The sequence below is a fragment of the Centruroides sculpturatus genome, unplaced genomic scaffold (genome assembly GCF_000671375.1).
Source record: "Centruroides sculpturatus isolate CEXI.00-Female unplaced genomic scaffold, Cexi_2.0 scaffold345, whole genome shotgun sequence".
Taxonomy (NCBI): Eukaryota; Metazoa; Arthropoda; class Arachnida; order Scorpiones; family Buthidae; genus Centruroides; species Centruroides sculpturatus.
Window position 1 is genome coordinate 112,260 of NW_019384515.1, and position 20,821 is coordinate 133,080.

The 20,821-nt window shown below is 29.0% G+C and overlaps 1 protein-coding gene across 4 annotated transcripts in view; it reads right to left on the reverse strand.

Moving 5' to 3' along the window:
* The window catches only part of LOC111622542, a 71,222-nt gene that overhangs the window by 19,598 nt on the left and 30,803 nt on the right, over positions 1–20,821 (reverse strand). For all 4 annotated transcript variants that reach the window (XR_002756288.1, XM_023364945.1, XM_023364947.1 and 1 more), the window contains exons 4-6: positions 4,114–4,147; positions 1,284–3,721; positions 282–1,207 (exon numbers count right to left, since the gene is read on the reverse strand). Coding sequence is in view for 3 of the 4 variants with exons in the window: in XM_023364945.1 (XP_023220713.1) it covers positions 282–1,207; positions 1,284–3,721; positions 4,114–4,147 (3,398 nt within the window). In the remaining variant the exon portion in view is untranslated. The remainder of the gene's footprint in view (positions 1–281; positions 1,208–1,283; positions 3,722–4,113; positions 4,148–20,821) is intronic.

Sequence of the window (20,821 nt, forward strand, 5' to 3'; positions counted from 1 at the left end):
TTTCGATGAAAAAAATAAGTAAAATATAAAACTGAAACGTAGTAGATAAACTAGAGAGAATAATCTTCCATCCCTTCACGCTTGGACTGTGGTTTCCATGGCGACAGTCGAAAGAAAACCAACCAAAGTGGCTGCCTGTTTGACCACCGAATGGTACCCCACTCCCATACATTATATTACGTATTTATCTAATCTTATTAAATCATACGCGTGCATTACAATTAACATTTATTAGCTTATAATTTTAATCTCAGTATGCAAACGATCCTCCTAATACTTACTTAGCCAGTTCTTCAGAGTATTGTTGAAAGTACTGTTCGATTTCCGTCCCGGTTGTCTCTTTAGATTTTTCTAAAGAGTTTAATTCTTCCATTTTCGCAACTTCTGGTTCGATTGGAGACGTCTTAATGGGTTTCGAATCTCCTTCCGACGATCTATCTTCTTTAATAGGCGAAAACGGTCTTAAAGATACGTCTGAAGTGTGACGACGTCTTCCTTTTCTCGGTGACGTATGAGGAGAAGTTTGTCTTCTGGCTATTGTCGAAGGAGCAGGAGTTGTATGTAATAACTTTCTGTGTGTAGCTAAGGTGTCGTATTGAAGTGAAGTGTCTTCTTGCCACGGTTGAGGCATGTAACTTTCTTGCTCCGTGTTTAGATAAAAGTCACGTTCTTTTCTTACTTCTTGCGCTCGTTTACGTTCTTCTGTGACGGCTTTGAGTTCATCGCGCAATTGTTGCTTTAAAGTTTTCATGTATACCGGAAGATTCGTACCCGCTCCGGTTATCTGACGAGATTCCGAGCCCAACAAAGGGCTGGGAGTTCGTAGATAAGATAAGTTTCCTTGAGACACGCTGAGCTCTTTCCTAGAAGCAAAACTATGCGCCGGTTCTGGCGAATAAGCTTGTCTAGTGGGTGATATGTTGCGAACATAATCACCGTCGGCGCTAGATGATCTCTGTTGAGGATTCAGTTTGGATTTCGATAGAGTATCGTCACTTTGCGGAACTTCCTCCAATGGAGTTTCTCCATTAGATAACAACTCTTGAGTGTAGAGAGGGGTTGCACCAGTGGAAAGTGTCCTAGTGCGGTCTTTCGATCGCTTAGTGCCACTTGGAATCTTGCCGTAATCGGCACTTGGCACTGATGGGAGTTTTCTACGCAGTTTGCTCAATTTTATGCTATCCAGTTCTAACTGTTCTTCCGTATCCTACGAAAATCATTTAAACAAAACAAATGAGCACAAAAGTTTTAAGTATGCAAGTAAAGAAAGAAAATTGAAGTACCTGCGCCAAAGAATATGATAAAGTTGTGAGTGAGTTAGAGACTTCTGATTGATCGGAAACTGCACTTTTATCCGGTGACAGTTCCGAAGATTCGGTTATGGTGATGTCAGCCGACTGAGAGGGTGCGACGGTCGTAATTGGTACGCTTTCGGCAGTCGAAGTAGTTACCGTACTGCTAATGTCGTGCAAAGTAACCGTACGCCCGTCATATTCGTCAGCATCCGACATTAAGTAGCTATCTATTGTTCTCCATGGCATGATGGGAGAAACGGGTCTCTGACTGGTAGTGACAGGAAGTGACGTAGAGCCAGTACTCACCGACGTCATCGCTATCGATTGTTTATCTCGAGGTCCGTGCGCAGCCATGGCAACGGCTGCCTGCATCTGTTCCATAGTGGGCTGGGGAAGACGTCTGGTGCGTCTCGGTGTTCCCGGTTGCTGCTGATTTCTCTGTTGACGTACCGGGTGATATACGGCAGACTCGGTAGTAACGGGAGCCACGGGGGTACTTACGGCCGGGGGACTTTCCGAAAGTGACTTTTCTTTCTTCTGTACGTCTTCGATGGGAGACGTGTCGAGAAGACCGAGCGCTTTATTGAAATCGGCCAGCATTCCCGAAATGGTGCCACTCGTCGCACGTGGTATATTGGATGACGTCGAAGTTTGATTAGCGTTACCTTCTGAGTCGCTTCTGTGTCGGAACTTTTCTATAAGTTCTTGTTCGGCCGCCTCTAGAGAGGGCGACACGTCGAGAATTGGTGATAAGTCCGACACGGGCGACCAGTCGGCAGTCTCTACTTTCTGTTTTACTTTTTTCTGTGGTTGTAAATCGATTGTTCTCGGTTTCTGTTTGTTCTGTCCTTGATTAGCATTGTCTTGTAGAGGTTTGATTTGATAATTTGTTCCTAATTGATCCGAAGACGAAAGACCGTTGTTATTTGTACTATCTCTAGACGACGTCAATTCTATTCGGTGGGAATCCATTCTATTTTCTGCGGCTTTAATGACACTCGAAGAACTATCGATCAGTTTAATTGGACTTTCTGCCAACTGTTCCGAATCCTTTACTTTTGATAGCGTACTTATGTCGGCACTCGTCCATTCTTTCGATTTATTCAATCGAGATAACGCGCTTAGTTCAACGCCCTTGGTTAGTTCTTCGGACACGTGATTTCCGGACAAATTTTCAGAATTTATTGACCAATCTTCGGTTTTTGTGATAGTAGTTTTTTCCAAGCCCGTTATCTGCTCTTCCCGCTTTTTGCCTCGAGTTATAATGCTAGAATCCAGACTGCTTCTTCGCTCATCGCAGATTATACGTCTAGATAAAGTATCCTGCTCTGCACTCGAAATCCATTCATCAGCGGAACTTCTGTATATAGGTTTTTCTTGCTCAGTTTTCCACTTTTCCGTTTTCATCATTCTCAAAGGACCTTGTTCCGTTCCCACTATTTGTTCTTCGGGTTTTCTACTCTCAGGTAAATTATTTTGGTTTGTTTCATCCGTACATTCTTCTGCTTCCTTACTTGGAAACGATTGATTTTCCTCTTTGTTCGATATCCATTCTTCCGATGTTTTGTTCTGAGACAAAATTGCTTTTTCCTTATTCCCTTCTGCTTTCTTAATTCTTGGCAATGTAGTAGCGTGAACGCTTGTCGATTTCTCTTGTAACTGAGTCTTGCAACTACTTTCTAATGGCTGCGGGGGCAAAATTGAAACAGTTGAACTTCGAATATTGTTAGCAGCATTCGATTTTGATGTGACAGTTACGGTGCTGATATTAGCTATTGTATTAGTCATACCAGACTTAGAAGACGTGGTAAGAATAACGTTGGTAGTCGTCGAAGATCTACTCACTACGGTGACATCCACTGATATTATGGGCCGATCCATGATGGGAGACGTTTGAGAGACAGTAGTAATTACCGAACTAATTACTGTATCGACTGTAGTAGTAGTAGTAGTAGTAGCAATTACGGAAATTTCTTTACTTTCGTCTTTAATTGGCTCTTTACTTTTAGCAACTCCGGGTTCGTGACTCGAAGTCACTTTTACCACAGAGGGTGCTTTTACGTGAACCTTTTTATTCGAGACATTTTCTGTGGGAGATTTTACTTTTGCGATTCTTTTCGGGGAAACTTCCGGTGAAGATTTCGCTTCGGCGTGTTGTTTTTTAACTTTTGTTTCCACGTTTATTAATTTTCTAGGCACCACAGCTTCCGATTTAGCCACTACTTGGATCGGTCTACTGATACGCTGAGTGCGATGAGGTGGGGCAGCATCACCATTTGCTGTAGTAACCGGTCTGGTTACTCGAACTATTCCATCTTTACTCTTTTGTACTCCTCTTGGTTTAGTCTCCGGTTGAGTGTCGTCCGTGACGACTACCTCGACGCTTTCTCTTCTCGTTTTAGCTGGCGATCGAATATGACATTTACCTGTAGAGACATATTTCAGTATCATAAAAATTACGATAATGCTCGTAAAGATAGTTTTATCTGTTAGTGATTGCTAGTCGATATTCCTTTATCATTTTCAAAGTAACTCCAAATATATATTTTTAAATTTATTATAATGTTTTGTAATTGCTTCTAACTAAGACAATACATCCTTTGAAAATTTATCTGATATTAATTAATTATAAAAATTCTCACTAAAAAACAAAAATTAAAAATTAAAGCAAATAATTGTAAAATTTATTATTTAATAATGATAAATTAATTTTATTTTATCATTAATTGAATTATTTATCGAATAATTAAGTTAATAATTAATTTGTACTGAAATAATTTTAATTAATTTTATATAATTCATAAATAAATTCACTTACCAACAATTTCTTCTGATTTTTCTGATTTTTTATGCTAAAATAACGGGAAAAACATCAACAATTAATTTATTAAATCTTCTAATTAAACTTAAAAAAAAAAACATTTTTTATTTATAACTTAAGACATTTTCTTAAAATCTCCCAAATTATAACCTTAAATATTATTTAAAAAAATTTTTTTTTAAAACTATTTAATAATTCAAAGAAAGACATTTCTTCTGCCCATAAAAATCAAATTTTATTTTATTTAGTAATATTGTTATAAAAATATTATAAGACAGAAATGAAGTTATAGTTCCTGGGTATTTTTTGTCAAAGAAAGAAAGAAAAAAAAGTAGTTCTATTTTGCTTTTGTCGGTCACCTGCCATTCTATTCTCTATTTTTGTTTTTAGTATCACTTTTACAATAAGAATATGAAATTTTAAGGACAGATGCCACATTAGATCAACAAGAAATCTAACATTTTTGCTATATATTGAAGCATATCTGGGGAGGTGAGAAATGTGAAAGAACGAAAATCTGATACTAGAATTTTTTTTTTTTTTTTTTTTTTATAGATATAAGTTACAACTTTATTATTTATCTCCATCGATTCTTAACTTTAAAAATAATATAATTAAATGTAAATTAATTAAATTAGTACTTGAGTTCACTAATAAATTTATTTCAAAAGTAGGCCTATCTTATTTTCATTTTTACTTTTCTAGCTGTTATAACGAAGAGAAAGTATGGTGATCGGTCACAAAATGATCCCTCCACTTACGATTTTTACATTTTTGGATTTAGAAGACATTGAAACGTCGAAAAATACAAAATAGTTTGGGTTTTTTTCTCTGTATGTATGGATTGGATGCTATAGCATTTGTGAAGTGACGATTTTATTCATCCATTTTGTAGCTTAATAACTCCTGTGTTTTTTGTCGAAATTTTCTGAATTTTTGCAGAGAGATTTGTATATTAGGGGCATTTATGCTATCAAATTTAGGTGGTTAAAGGTGGACGGGGTGGGGAGATAGAAGGGGATCGTGTTTTGTATCTCGAGTAGGGCTTAATGAAGATTTTACTCATTACAATTTTTTAAATAAAACTTATCTCTACTCTCAAAACTAATCTTTTTGGCATTTTATAATAATTAATAATATAAAACGTTTTTAAAATAAAATCTGTAATAGATAGAGCCATACAAAATTTTAAATTCTTTTGCCGGGAAAGTTACGCAACTCGTTGCCGAAGTTTTTCTTTCTTTTTTTTTTTTAGTTTTTTTGAGTTATATTGATTTAACTTCTTAAATATTTCTTCTCGTGTTTATTTTATATCTCAGTCTATCATCTTATATTTTCTAATTACTGAAAATGAAAAGTTTAATTTAAAATATCACCATTAAGTGTATATAATTCGAATTAGTGAATAGGAAAATTGAAGTTAAATTTGATTTAAAATCTCTCGATTAAAAAAAAATTTAAGAAATAAACTTTTTCATGCACCATTACTTAAATCAAGGATATTTGCAACTAAAAAAGAAACTCTCTTATTTGCATGTAAAGGTCAAATGTTTCAGGTCTGAATTTATTGATCTACAGAAAAATTTATGCTCGTTAATCTGTTTTATTTATTTATTTTAATTTAAAAAAAACAATAATAATATCGTGAATTAAGTACACTCTTCTCTATAATACAAAAATTAGTATTGGATAAAACAACAATTAATATTAATAAATAAAACAACATCAAGCAGCGATAACGTTTGTTATATTAAAATACATCATTTGTATAATGCATAATAATTTAAATTTAACACACTGCAGGTGCAGTTTCTCATGGAAGGTCGTATATACACAGTACAATGATCCTTAAAAAAATAAACACTGGAAAATATTAAAACAATACATTACAAATAAGAATTATTGAAAAGATTTAGATGCTATTAGAGTAAAAATATGGAAAGAAATAAAACAACATCAAATATACGTGTAACACGTCCATAAACAGACAATACTTTCGTATACCCACCTAGAAATAATCATTTTAATCAATACATAAATTTTTATAATCGTAATTTTATAACAATGAGAAACGCTAGGAAATATTCCACTTAATATTTGAAAATTAGAGTATTAAAAATGTTAAAGCTTGAAGAATATTAAGTACTAACGTCACCAAATATGCTCCTGCAAACGAACAAATATGATAGAGTTAAAAGGACCAAAAAATGTGACGAAAATAAAGCTACGTGAGAACAAATTTACATTAATTGAAGCCAGAATTTTCAAAATTATTCTTTTTTTTTTAAAAAATTTTGAAAAAAAATACATCGATTTATGCATTAACACTATAAATTTCTAACTCAATTCTTCTAAAAAATAAATATTTATTTTGAAACATTGCTTTATGCTTTATTTTATAGGAATGAACTTTAAAAATTTTTTTTAAAATATATATATACTAAAATTTAAATTAAATATTATAAAAAGAATAAAAAGTAATCGATTTATTTATAATAATTTTAAAATTTTAGAAATAATAATATAATTCTCTTGTCTCTTCCTCTTACATTAGAATTTGACACGAGCATTTTTCTTTTGAATGGAGTATCCATGACATGCTACTTACATACAGATATAATACTTAGAGGATTGACAAGCCATAGAGAGGATTAGCCACTATATCATTTTTCCTATCCGTAAATAACTTGTGTATAGCACTGTACACTAGTGGTTTGCAAGAATCGAGTCGACCCTGATTTAGTTACACGATAGCTACTTCAAGTGTAAGCGACTGTAGCTACAGAATCGAACAATTTCATGTAGAATTTCTAATTTTATATTATTTAACCGTACGTATTACAAAAAAAATATTTAATCCAAGCATTAAAAATTATTTTTAATATGTAAATAGACGAAAATGTGTTATAATTATCTTAAAAAACGTCGAGAAATGGAGGTTTTTCTTGTATGGATGGAGGTTTGTGTGTGGGGTGCAAGAATTTCTTCTCCCACTTTGAAGCTTAATAACTCCTATGAAATTTCTCCAAAATTTCTGAAATTTTGCAGGGAAGTTTGTTTATTAGATGCATTGATGCTATTAAATTTTGATGGTTAAAGATAGAGGGGATGAAGAGATAGAGAGGGGTCGTATATCATATCTGAAATGGAGTCGGATTTAATGAAGATTTTACTCGTTATTAGCATTAAAAAAAATTTTTTTTTAAATAAAACTCGTCTCTACCCATAAAATTAAGCTTTTAGTTATTTTATAATGATTAATAATATAAAAAGTTTTTAAAAATGAAATGTTATAACAGATGACGCCACACAATTTTAACTTTATTGCCGGGAAAGTTAAGCAACTCGTTGTTGGATTTTTTTTTTACTTAAAGATGCTATAGCATTCTATGTTAATTTTGTTTTCTTGTATTATTCATAACATGTTCATACAAACATTTTCCAGTTTTGTGATTTTAATCTGTGCTTATTTTTAAAAATAGGGAATTTATAATCAGGGCGAGTAGATATAAAATTAGAATTTTTAGCACCTTAATACAGTACAGTATTCATGAATGGGACTTTGTATTTGTTCTGGTTTGATTTACGAGGTTAGACGATAATAAAAAATTAATGCTAAATAAATATTTATGAATATTTCATTCCGTTTATTTTTTACAAAAAAATAAAAATAAATTATTATTTTTTGTTTGAAAACATCGCTGAAACAATACATTAATTTTATTAATGGACATTTGAATATGTTTCAGCTAAAATCAATAGATTAAATTATGTTGTAATGTTAAAAATCTAAACGAAATTTCGGATATTATATATTCGCGTGCATGTAATAAAGACTATTAACTGACCACAAACTTTGCTTACTAAGCATATTCTTTGCAATCACAGATTAATTCAGTAATCTCCTTTAAAGATAATAGTTCAATTTAGCATTGTTTAAAGTATTTGCATACGTAAGCTTCCTATTATTTGTATAATAATACTATTCAATACACTAGGGAGGGCTAAACCTTGTCACGATAGGAGCCAAAAATACGCGAGAGCCGCATCCTAAATTTGAACGGTAATTTATATATATATAAACAGAAGAATAGCACAAAAATCGGATCCCTACTTCTAATAAGGAGGTAAAGATCCGATTTTTGTACTATTTCTCTATGTATGAGAGCCACATTAAGGGTCTAGAAGAGCCTCAGTTTTGCCATACCATTGAAGATAAAAAAGTTATATTTTTAATTCAAAAAATATAGAATTATGTTCTATTCTAGGATTTTACTTTTCTATGGATACGTAACTGTAAACAAATAAGAATTTAATTATAATTTATGACTTCATAAAATACAATGAATTACCATGGAATTTAATTATCTCTATTCTTTAGCTAATTAGAAGTTATTATTCAGACATCGGACGTGAATTCTCTTACTAAAAGCAACGTATTTATGGATCTAAGATAAGCTTAGGAAATTATTGACGAAAACGTAAATGATTAATGTATTTATTAGCTTTCTCGAAGGAAGCGGGAGTAAATTCAATCCGAATATAACCTTATTTTCTCTTTTTCCCTCTTCGAGTTATCTTTATTTGCTTTGGATGGACGTATGATTTATATATTGCTCTTAGGCTTTGTTTAAACTTTGTTACAAAGTCGTAAATAATAATATTCTTCCATTATGATTTTCTATATTAGAAACCATAACTCATTGATGACTTCAAGTTTTCCTGTTTCTTTTATGACTCATATTTACTAAATGCAATCTCGATTTCCCTTTGATCTATCAATTAATCAGCACTCGCTACCCTTTCTTTTTTACATTCGTAATCGGTTATTGGCTCGTCTGCCAATATTTACGGATTGAGTTTTAACAACACACGACATGGAATGTCATCTGTAATAAAATCTTAACATTTTATTACGGATGACATTCCTTACATGTTCAAGTTTTAACTACGAGTGACAAGTCTTCTTTGTGGAATTTCAGCTACTCTATATCGTATAATTATTCAGGAATTATTTAATAGATTCAGCATTCTGAATATATTAGTATAAAGATTTATCTTGATATAATTATATAATTTAATTCTGTTTATCAATTTACGTTTGCAATTTGCATTGTTACGATAATAAATATCTGCTTACAATGTAGTGAAACTATGGAAAAAGAGCTTGTAATTTGCTTTTCGTGTTTCGATTAGCGCTATTTAAAATTAAATATTAAAATATATATATATACTAATTATTTTCTGAATTAATCAACTGATAATTAATTTATTACAAAGTCATTAAAAAGCTACAAGAATACGACGTCGTGTGAATTTCTTTGTTCCTTTTATAATATCAAATTTCGTACAAAAATGTCGAATAGATTATAACAATTTTAAAATATTTTATAACTTTCTAATATACAGTTAAACCTGTATAAACCGGACTCGTACGTACCGAATATTGTTTTCGATTTGACAGGTTTCCGGCTTATTATGGTTCCGTTTTGGACAGGTTTTACTGTATGTTCTACTTCTTAATAAACACGAAACATGACTTAGACCAGCGGTTCTCAACCTTTTTTTACTGGCATACCACCCGAGCCTTCTATGTGTGGATCCTTCTTGCTTACCCCCTGTGGTACACTACAGTACCACCGGTTGAGAATTACCAATGTAGACTGATGAATCGTTCCATTAAAAGGTTTATCTTATAATTTATTTAAATATAAATCAATAATTTAGAAATATATATTTTTTTAAATTCATTACGTCCATTTCTATAAATTATAAAGTTTTATTTTAAATACTTCTATAGAAATTCTTAGTGTTATATTATAAAATTAAGACATCCATCTTCGTCCATCCAAAATTATTAACAGTAATCTCTTTGTTTTAAGTGCTACAAGTATATAGTATTTGACATAACATAGATAATAGGTTTCATCCAGCTCAAGCAATTCCATAAAGACGACAACTTCAATAAATGTAGTTTCCCTTCTGTAATGTCTTTTCAGCATTTATGATACTTCCATTTCAATAAAATGTATACAGAGTAACAGAATTTGAACATTTCCGAAGATGAAGTTCAAAGCAGGAAAAGTTTTTCCTCAGGAGAAATTCTTATCGAATTTTGAATTTACTCGATTGTTCATCGATTTATCGATGAGAAGAGACAAAGAAATATAATTTCTTTAAATGGATTAATTGATTATTTCATCACAAATGATACGATTTTCGAATTTTCGGTGCATCAAAGATATATAATTCGTAGTTCGAGATGTCGATTTAAACGGAAAAAACCAACAACAAAGAATGCTTACAAAACAAAGAAGTTTGGTACACCAGATAATGATTATTTCCTTGTAGAATTTCAAATTATTTTTGAAGAAATTTTTGCACAATTTTTGCACACAATCTTTTTGCAAAAACAGAAAAGTCTAACTGTTAATGAATGGCGAAAACAATCAATAATTGTTAATTATATAGTTAAATCGCTGGTCGTAAAATTATAATGTTGATCCGAAAATGTTATTTAATTAATTTAATTATGTTCAAAAGCAAATTATGCCGTTCGAGAATTATTTATTAAACTTTATAATATCGAATAGTAACTGTTGCTTTCTTTTAACATTAACAAGAAATTTTTATATTATTTTTAATATATATCAATACTTACTATAAAAAATATTCAGGAAAGAAATGTGATAAATATTACTAATGCAGGGAGGGTTTTTTTGTTGATTTCCAGTTTAATAATACTATTTTAATTAATCATTATTACTGAACTGTGATTAATAATTCGGATTTAATTTAAATTTACGACATAAATATATCTTATTATCGTTTAAGCTTTATACCCCCAATTGAAACTAATCTCTAAATTAATTTAAGCTATAGATTTCCACTATAACCAATAAGTTGTGATGTATATAATGTTATATACAGGAAACTATGATTAAAGCTTAATCCAATTATCATTAGACAGAAAAAACTATTATTAAAATACCTTAAGTTTAGTTACCTGTATACAGTAGACCCGAAATTAATTACAATAAAACCTGCTAAAGCGGAATCGCTGATATAGAATACTTTTTCCTCTTTAACAGGTTTCCGTTTTGAACAGAATAACTAAATTTAAAATTATATTATAAATTATTAATAGTTAATTTATTTAGTTAATTCGCATCGTTAATAAATAACTTGTAAGACATACGTACACGTATATAGAAGGATCTCCTATTGAAAACTGGGATTAAAATTGATCAATTCGATAGTAATTCGAAAGAAAAAAAAAAAACTATATCAGAAAGAAATTTTGCAGGAAATCATTAAAACTCAAAGCACACGAACAACATTTTTCGCAAAATTCAGTGATTTTCGAAGGGAAAAAAAATTGATTTCCGTTTTTTTACAAGCTATTTTCAAATTTGGAGGGGGAATAATTCATATTACTTTTGACAGATTCATTAGAAAACTACCCAAATACAACAAGACATTTTTTTTTTACTTTTACTTTGTTCGTTATATAGAAAATTTAGAAGGAAACAAAACCAAAGACGAAAACATAAATCCCACTTTCTTTTGTATTTGTTAAATTTTAAAAGCATGAAATTATTCACATTTACGTAAAATCTCTTAGAATATTTTAAATCTAATCTCGACATATTCATGAATAATTTAGTGGGAAGAATTATATAATTTACTTAATTATTTAGAGAAATAATGACATCCCAATCGACATCATTAATTTATTTTTCAAGATATTAAAATAAATCATTATTGTATTTTATTTTGTACGAATTAATGAGAGAAATATTTTAATGTATAAGCAATTTTGAGAAACTTACTATCGGTGGCCATTTTATTTTTTGAGTGAATCGGAGTGCAAATGTTCGTATTCTTTTTATTTTTATTTTTTTATTTTTTATAAAGCACCTATCATTTGATCTGATCAATCAGAAATGTATTTTATCAATAACCCATCCGGATTTAATCTAACCAACAGTTTAATTCGATAGAAAACTTCGGATCAATCAACAGAAACTTAATAGGAATCTACAGCTGGATTTATTAATCCCTCAGTTTGTTAGTTATCGATCGAACCAATCTTCCAAAATATATATATATATATATATATATATATATATAAAAGAAAGAAACTACTCTGAAATGGTTTCGACAGAAATGTCAATGTTTTACAATACTTTTCTTTATTGAAATAAATGTCGGTCGTTGTATCTTTCATATGCTCTTCACATACATACACAACATTCAGATGAATGAGTTGAGCTACATTTTAACAATCTTCCGGCTAAAATTTCGATATAAAAATTGATATTTTCAGTAAAATAAAATAAAGAAAAAGACGACTAAAATATATCATAACAAAATTTTATTAATGCACTTAAATAAAATCGTAAATTATTCAAGAATGAATGAAGCGTGTGTTTAGATATATAAGTCGTGCGCTTTCATAGAAAACAAAGTTAACAAATAAATAAAATAAATATGAAAATAAAAAAAATCCGAATACTGTTAATGTCATATTTTTCTTTAGTGATAATTTTATCTTTCTGTGCGGAAAAATTTCCCTCTTTTCGTAAAGTAGTCATTGAAAATTTGTTCGGTCGAGATCATCTGTCAATGTCAGACCATTTACTTGGTGCTTTAAGTACTTTTCACAAGTAATGAAAGGCTAAATAATAAAAGGTTAATCTACAACTTTTTGTTAAAAAAAAAATAATTCCTCTTCAACGAAATTGATAGGATTAATGATTACATTATCACTCGATTAGCAGTACAGTTTAGGTAATTTAATCTAAGAGTCATTTGCGATTGAGTAATTTCTGAAATTTCATTTGAGGCACCGCAGAAACGAGTAGAAGAAACGTTTAAATTCATAAATTTAATAGTTTAATTAATTATATATATATATATATTTAAAAAATCAATCAATTCGTTTAAGTTTTTTATAAGAAAATTTCTCGATAAAAGTTGAGAATTGATTGTTTCAATTATAAATGAATCTTATTTTATTGTTTCATTGAATCGTTTTCTCGAAGAATGGAATCGAAGGTTACTGAGTTAATGCGGTATTAAAATTGATAATTAAAAAATGGCATATACAATATTTTAAGAATTAATTTCTAAGAGATGATAAATTTACCAATAATTACTAAATTAATTTTTAAATCGATTTTAATAAAGGATTTTGTAACAAAAAAAANGCTTTTAGTTATTTTATAATGATTAATAATATAAAAAGTTTTTAAAAATGAAATGTTATAACAGATGACGCCACACAATTTTAACTTTATTGCCGGGAAAGATAGTGCTTCTGCCCATAAAAATCAAATTTTATTTTATTTAGTAATATTGTTATAAAAATATTATAAGACAGAAATGAAGTTATAGTTCCTGGGTATTTTTTGTCAAAGAAAGAAAGAAAAAAAAGTAGTTCTATTTTGCTTTTGTCGGTCACCTGCCATTCTATTCTCTATTTTTGTTTTTAGTATCACTTTTACAATAAGAATATGAAATTTTAAGGACAGATGCCACATTAGATCAACAAGAAATCTAACATTTTTGCTATATATTGAAGCATATCTGGGGAGGTGAGAAATGTGAAAGAACGAAAATCTGATACTAGAATTTTTTTTTTTTTTTTTTTTTTATAGATATAAGTTACAACTTTATTATTTATCTCCATCGATTCTTAACTTTAAAGATAATATAATTAAATGTAAATTAATTAAATTAGTACTTGAGTTCACTAATAAATTTATTTCAAAAGTAGGCCTATCTTATTTTCATTTTTACTTTTCTAGCTGTTATAACGAAGAGAAAGTATGGTGATCGGTCACAAAATGATCCCTCCACTTACGATTTTTACATTTTTGGATTTAGAAGACATTGAAACGTCGAAAAATACAAAATAGTTTGGGTTTTTTTCTCTGTATGTATGGATTGGATGCTATAGCATTTGTGAAGTGACGATTTTATTCATCCATTTTGTAGCTTAATAACTCCTGTGTTTTTTGTCGAAATTTTCTGAATTTTTGCAGAGAGATTTGTATATTAGGGGCATTTATGCTATCAAATTTAGGTGGTTAAAGGTGGACGGGGTGGGGAGATAGAAGGGGATCGTGTTTTGTATCTCGAGTAGGGCTTAATGAAGATTTTACTCATTACAATTTTTTAAATAAAACTTATCTCTACTCTCAAAACTAATCTTTTTGGCATTTTATAATAATTAATAATATAAAACGTTTTTAAAATAAAATCTGTAATAGATAGAGCCATACAAAATTTTAAATTCTTTTGCCGGGAAAGTTACGCAACTCGTTGCCGAAGTTTTTCTTTCTTTTTTTTTTTTTAGTTTTTTTGAGTTATATTGATTTAACTTCTTAAATATTTCTTCTCGTGTTTATTTTATATCTCAGTCTATCATCTTATATTTTCTAATTACTGAAAATGAAAAGTTTAATTTAAAATATCACCATTAAGTGTATATAATTCGAATTAGTGAATAGGAAAATTGAAGTTAAATTTGATTTAAAATCTCTCGATTAAAAAAAAATTTAAGAAATAAACTTTTTCATGCACCATTACTTAAATCAAGGATATTTGCAACTAAAAAAGAAACTCTCTTATTTGCATGTAAAGGTCAAATGTTTCAGGTCTGAATTTATTGATCTACAGAAAAATTTATGCTCGTTAATCTGTTTTATTTATTTATTTTAATTTAAAAAAAACAATAATAATATCGTGAATTAAGTACACTCTTCTCTATAATACAAAAATTAGTATTGGATAAAACAACAATTAATATTAATAAATAAAACAACATCAAGCAGCGATAACGTTTGTTATATTAAAATACATCATTTGTATAATGCATAATAATTTAAATTTAACACACTGCAGGTGCAGTTTCTCATGGAAGGTCGTATATACACAGTACAATGATCCTTAAAAAAATAAACACTGGAAAATATTAAAACAATACATTACAAATAAGAATTATTGAAAAGATTTAGATGCTATTAGAGTAAAAATATGGAAAGAAATAAAACAACATCAAATATACGTGTAACACGTCCATAAACAGACAATACTTTCGTATACCCACCTAGAAATAATCATTTTAATCAATACATAAATTTTTATAATCGTAATTTTATAACAATGAGAAACGCTAGGAAATATTCCACTTAATATTTGAAAATTAGAGTATTAAAAATGTTAAAGCTTGAAGAATATTAAGTACTAACGTCACCAAATATGCTCCTGCAAACGAACAAATATGATAGAGTTAAAAGGACCAAAAAATGTGACGAAAATAAAGCTACGTGAGAACAAATTTACATTAATTGAAGCCAGAATTTTCAAAATTATTCTTTTTTTTTTAAAAAATTTTGAAAAAAAATACATCGATTTATGCATTAACACTATAAATTTCTAACTCAATTCTTCTAAAAAATAAATATTTATTTTGAAACATTGCTTTATGCTTTATTTTATAGGAATGAACTTTAAAAATTTTTTTTAAAATATATATATACTAAAATTTAAATTAAATATTATAAAAAGAATAAAAAGTAATCGATTTATTTATAATAATTTTAAAATTTTAGAAATAATAATATAATTCTCTTGTCTCTTCCTCTTACATTAGAATTTGACACGAGCATTTTTCTTTTGAATGGAGTATCCATGACATGCTACTTACATACAGATATAATACTTAGAGGATTGACAAGCCATAGAGAGGATTAGCCACTATATCATTTTTCCTATCCGTAAATAACTTGTGTATAGCACTGTACACTAGTGGTTTGCAAGAATCGAGTCGACCCTGATTTAGTTACACGATAGCTACTTCAAGTGTAAGCGACTGTAGCTACAGAATCGAACAATTTCATGTAGAATTTCTAATTTTATATTATTTAACCGTACGTATTACAAAAAAAATATTTAATCCAAGCATTAAAAATTATTTTTAATATGTAAATAGACGAAAATGTGTTATAATTATCTTAAAAAACGTCGAGAAATGGAGGTTTTTCTTGTATGGATGGAGGTTTGTGTGTGGGGTGCAAGAATTTCTTCTCCCACTTTGAAGCTTAATAACTCCTATGAAATTTCTCCAAAATTTCTGAAATTTTGCAGGGAAGTTTGTTTATTAGATGCATTGATGCTATTAAATTTTGATGGTTAAAGATAGAGGGGATGAAGAGATAGAGAGGGGTCGTATATCATATCTGAAATGGAGTCGGATTTAATGAAGATTTTACTCGTTATTAGCATTAAAAAAAATTTTTTTTTAAATAAAACTCGTCTCTACCCATAAAATTAAGCTTTTAGTTATTTTATAATGATTAATAATATAAAAAGTTTTTAAAAATGAAATGTTATAACAGATGACGCCACACAATTTTAACTTTATTGCCGGGAAAGTTAAGCAACTCGTTGTTGGATTTTTTTTTTACTTAAAGATGCTATAGCATTCTATGTTAATTTTGTTTTCTTGTATTATTCATAACATGTTCATACAAACATTTTCCAGTTTTGTGATTTTAATCTGTGCTTATTTTTAAAAATAGGGAATTTATAATCAGGGCGAGTAGATATAAAATTAGAATTTTTAGCACCTTAATACAGTACAGTATTCATGAATGGGACTTTGTATTTGTTCTGGTTTGATTTACGAGGTTAGACGATAATAAAAAATTAATGCTAAATAAATATTTATGAATATTTCATTCCGTTTATTTTTTACAAAAAAATAAAAATAAATTATTATTTTTTGTTTGAAAACATCGCTGAAACAATACATTAATTTTATTAATGGACATTTGAATATGTTTCAGCTAAAATCAATAGATTAAATTATGTTGTAATGTTAAAAATCTAAACGAAATTTCGGATATTATATATTCGCGTGCATGTAATAAAGACTATTAACTGACCACAAACTTTGCTTACTAAGCATATTCTTTGCAATCACAGATTAATTCAGTAATCTCCTTTAAAGATAATAGTTCAATTTAGCATTGTTTAAAGTATTTGCATACGTAAGCTTCCTATTATTTGTATAATAATACTATTCAATACACTAGGGAGGGCTAAACCTTGTCACGATAGGAGCCAAAAATACGCGAGAGCCGCATCCTAAATTTGAACGGTAATTTATATATATATAAACAGAAGAATAGCACAAAAATCGGATCCCTACTTCTAATAAGGAGGTAAAGATCCGATTTTTGTACTATTTCTCTATGTATGAGAGCCACATTAAGGGTCTAGAAGAGCCTCAGTTTTGCCATACCATTGAAGATAAAAAAGTTATATTTTTAATTCAAAAAATATAGAATTATGTTCTATTCTAGGATTTTACTTTTCTATGGATACGTAACTGTAAACAAATAAGAATTTAATTATAATTTATGACTTCATAAAATACAATGAATTACCATGGAATTTAATTATCTCTATTCTTTAGCTAATTAGAAGTTATTATTCAGACATCGGACGTGAATTCTCTTACTAAAAGCAACGTATTTATGGATCTAAGATAAGCTTAGGAAATTATTGACGAAAACGTAAATGATTAATGTATTTATTAGCTTTCTCGAAGGAAGCGGGAGTAAATTCAATCCGAATATAACCTTATTTTCTCTTTTTCCCTCTTCGAGTTATCTTTATTTGCTTTGGATGGACGTATGATTTATATATTGCTCTTAGGCTTTGTTTAAACTTTGTTACAAAGTCGTAAATAATAATATTCTTCCATTATGATTTTCTATATTAGAAACCATAACTCATTGATGACTTCAAGTTTTCCTGTTTCTTTTATGACTCATATTTACTAAATGCAATCTCGATTTCCCTTTGATCTATCAATTAATCAGCACTCGCTACCCTTTCTTTTTTACATTCGTAATCGGTTATTGGCTCGTCTGCCAATATTTACAGATTGAGTTTTAACAACACACGACATGGAATGTCATCTGTAATAAAATCTTAACATTTTATTACGGATGACATTCCTTACATGTTCAAGTTTTAACTACGAGTGACAAGTCTTCTTTGTGGAATTTCAGCTACTCTATATCGTATAATTATTCAGGAATTATTTAATAGATTCAGCATTCTGAATATATTAGTATAAAGATTTATCTTGATATAATTATATAATTTAATTCTGTTTATCAATTTACGTTTGCAATTTGCATTGTTACGATAATAAATATCTGCTTACAATGTAGTGAAACTATGGAAAAAGAGCTTGTAATTTGCTTTTCGTGTTTCGATTAGCGCTATTTAAAATTAAATATTAAAATATATATATATACTAATTATTTTCTGAATTAATCAACTGATAATTAATTTATTACAAAGTCATTAAAAAGCTAGAAGAATACGACGTCGTGTGAATTTCTTTGTTCCTTTTATAATATCAAATTTCGTACAAAAATGTCGAATAGATTATAACAATTTTAAAATATTTTATAACTTTCTAATATACAGTTAAACCTGTATAAACCGGACTCGTACGTACCGAATATTGTTTTCGATTTGACAGGTTTCCGGCTTATTATGGTTCCGTTTTGGACAGGTTTTACTGTATGTTCTACTTCTTAATAAACACGAAACATGACTTAGACCAGCGGTTCTCAACCTTTTTTTACTGGCATACCACCCGAGCCTTCTATGTGTGGATCCTTCTTGCTTACCCCCTGTGGTACACTACAGTACCACCGGTTGAGAATTACCAATGTAGACTGATGAATCGTTCCATTAAAAGGTTTATCTTATAATTTATTTAAATATAAATCAATAATTTAGAAATATATATTTTTTTAAATTCATTACGTCCATTTCTATAAATTATAAAGTTTTATTTTAAATACTTCTATAGAAATTCTTAGTGTTATATTATAAAATTAAGACATCCATCTTCGTCCATCCAAAATTATTAACAGTAATCTCTTTGTTTTAAGTGCTACAAGTATATAGTATTTGACATAACATAGATAATAGGTTTCATCCAGCTCAAGCAATTCCATAAAGACGACAACTTCAATAAATGTAGTTTCCCTTCTGTAATGTCTTTTCAGCATTTATGATACTTCCATTTCAATAAAATGTATACAGAGTAACAGAATTTGAACATTTCCGAAGATGAAGTTCAAAGCAGGAAAAGTTTTTCCTCAGGAGAAATTCTTATCGAATTTTGAATTTACTCGATTGTTCATCGATTTATCGATGAGAAGAGACAAAGAAATATAATTTCTTTAAATGGATTAATTGATTATTTCATCACAAATGATACGATTTTCGAATTTTCGGTGCATCAAAGATATATAATTCGTAGTTCGAGATGTCGATTTAAACGGAAAAAACCAACAACAAAGAATGCTTACAAAACAAAGAAGTTTGGTACACCAGATAATGATTATTTCCTTGTAGAATTTCAAATTATTTTTGAAGAAATTTTTGCACAATTTTTGCACACAATCTTTTTGCAAAAACAGAAAAGTCTAACTGTTAATGAATGGCGAAAACAATCAATAATTGTTAATTATATAGTTAAATCGCTGGTCGTAAAATTATAATGTTGATCCGAAAATGTTATTTAATTAATTTAATTATGTTCAAAAGCAAATTATGCCGTTCGAGAATTATTTATTAAACTTTATAATATCGAATAGTAACTGTTGCTTTCTTTTAACATTAACAAGAAATTTTTATATTATTTTTAATATATATCAATACTTACTATAAAAAATATTCAGGAAAGAAATGTGATAAATATTACTAATGCAGGGAGGGTTTTTTTGTTGATTTCCAGTTTAATAATACTATTTTAATTAATCATTATTACTGAACTGTGATTAATAATTCGGATTTAATTTAAATTTACGACATAAATATATCTTATTATCGTTTAAGCTTTATACCCCCAATTGAAACTAATCTCTAAATTAATTTAAGCTATAGATTTCCACTATAACCAATAAGTTGTGATGTATATAATGTTATATACAGGAAACTATGATTAAAGCTTAATCCAATTATCATTAGACAGAAAAAACTATTATTAAAATACCTTAAGTTTAGTTACCTGTATACAGTAGACCCGAAATTAATTACAATAAAACCTGCTAAAGCGGAATCGCTGATATAGAATACTTTTTCCTCTTTAACAGGTTTCCGTTTTGAACAGAATAACTAAATTTAAAATTATATTATAAATTATTAATAGTTAATTTATTTAGTTAATTCGCATCGTTAATAAATAACTTGTAAGACATACGTACACGTATATAGAAGGATCTCCTATTGAAAACTGGGATTAAAATTGATCAATTCGATAGTAATTCGAAAGAAAAAAAAAAAACTATATCAGAAAGAAATTTTGCAGGAAATCATTAAAACTCAAAGCACACGAACAACATTTTTCGCAAAATTCAGTGATTTTCGAAGGGAAAAAAAATTGATTTCCGTTTTTTTACAAGCTATTTTCAAATTTGGAGGGGGAATAATTCATATTACTTTTGACAGATTCATTAGAAAACTACCCAAATACAACAAGACATTTTTTTTTTACTTTTACTTTGTTCGTTATATAGAAAATTTAGAAGGAAACAAAACCAAAGACGAAAACATAAATCCCACTTTCTTTTGTATTTGTTAAATTTTAAAAGCATGAAAT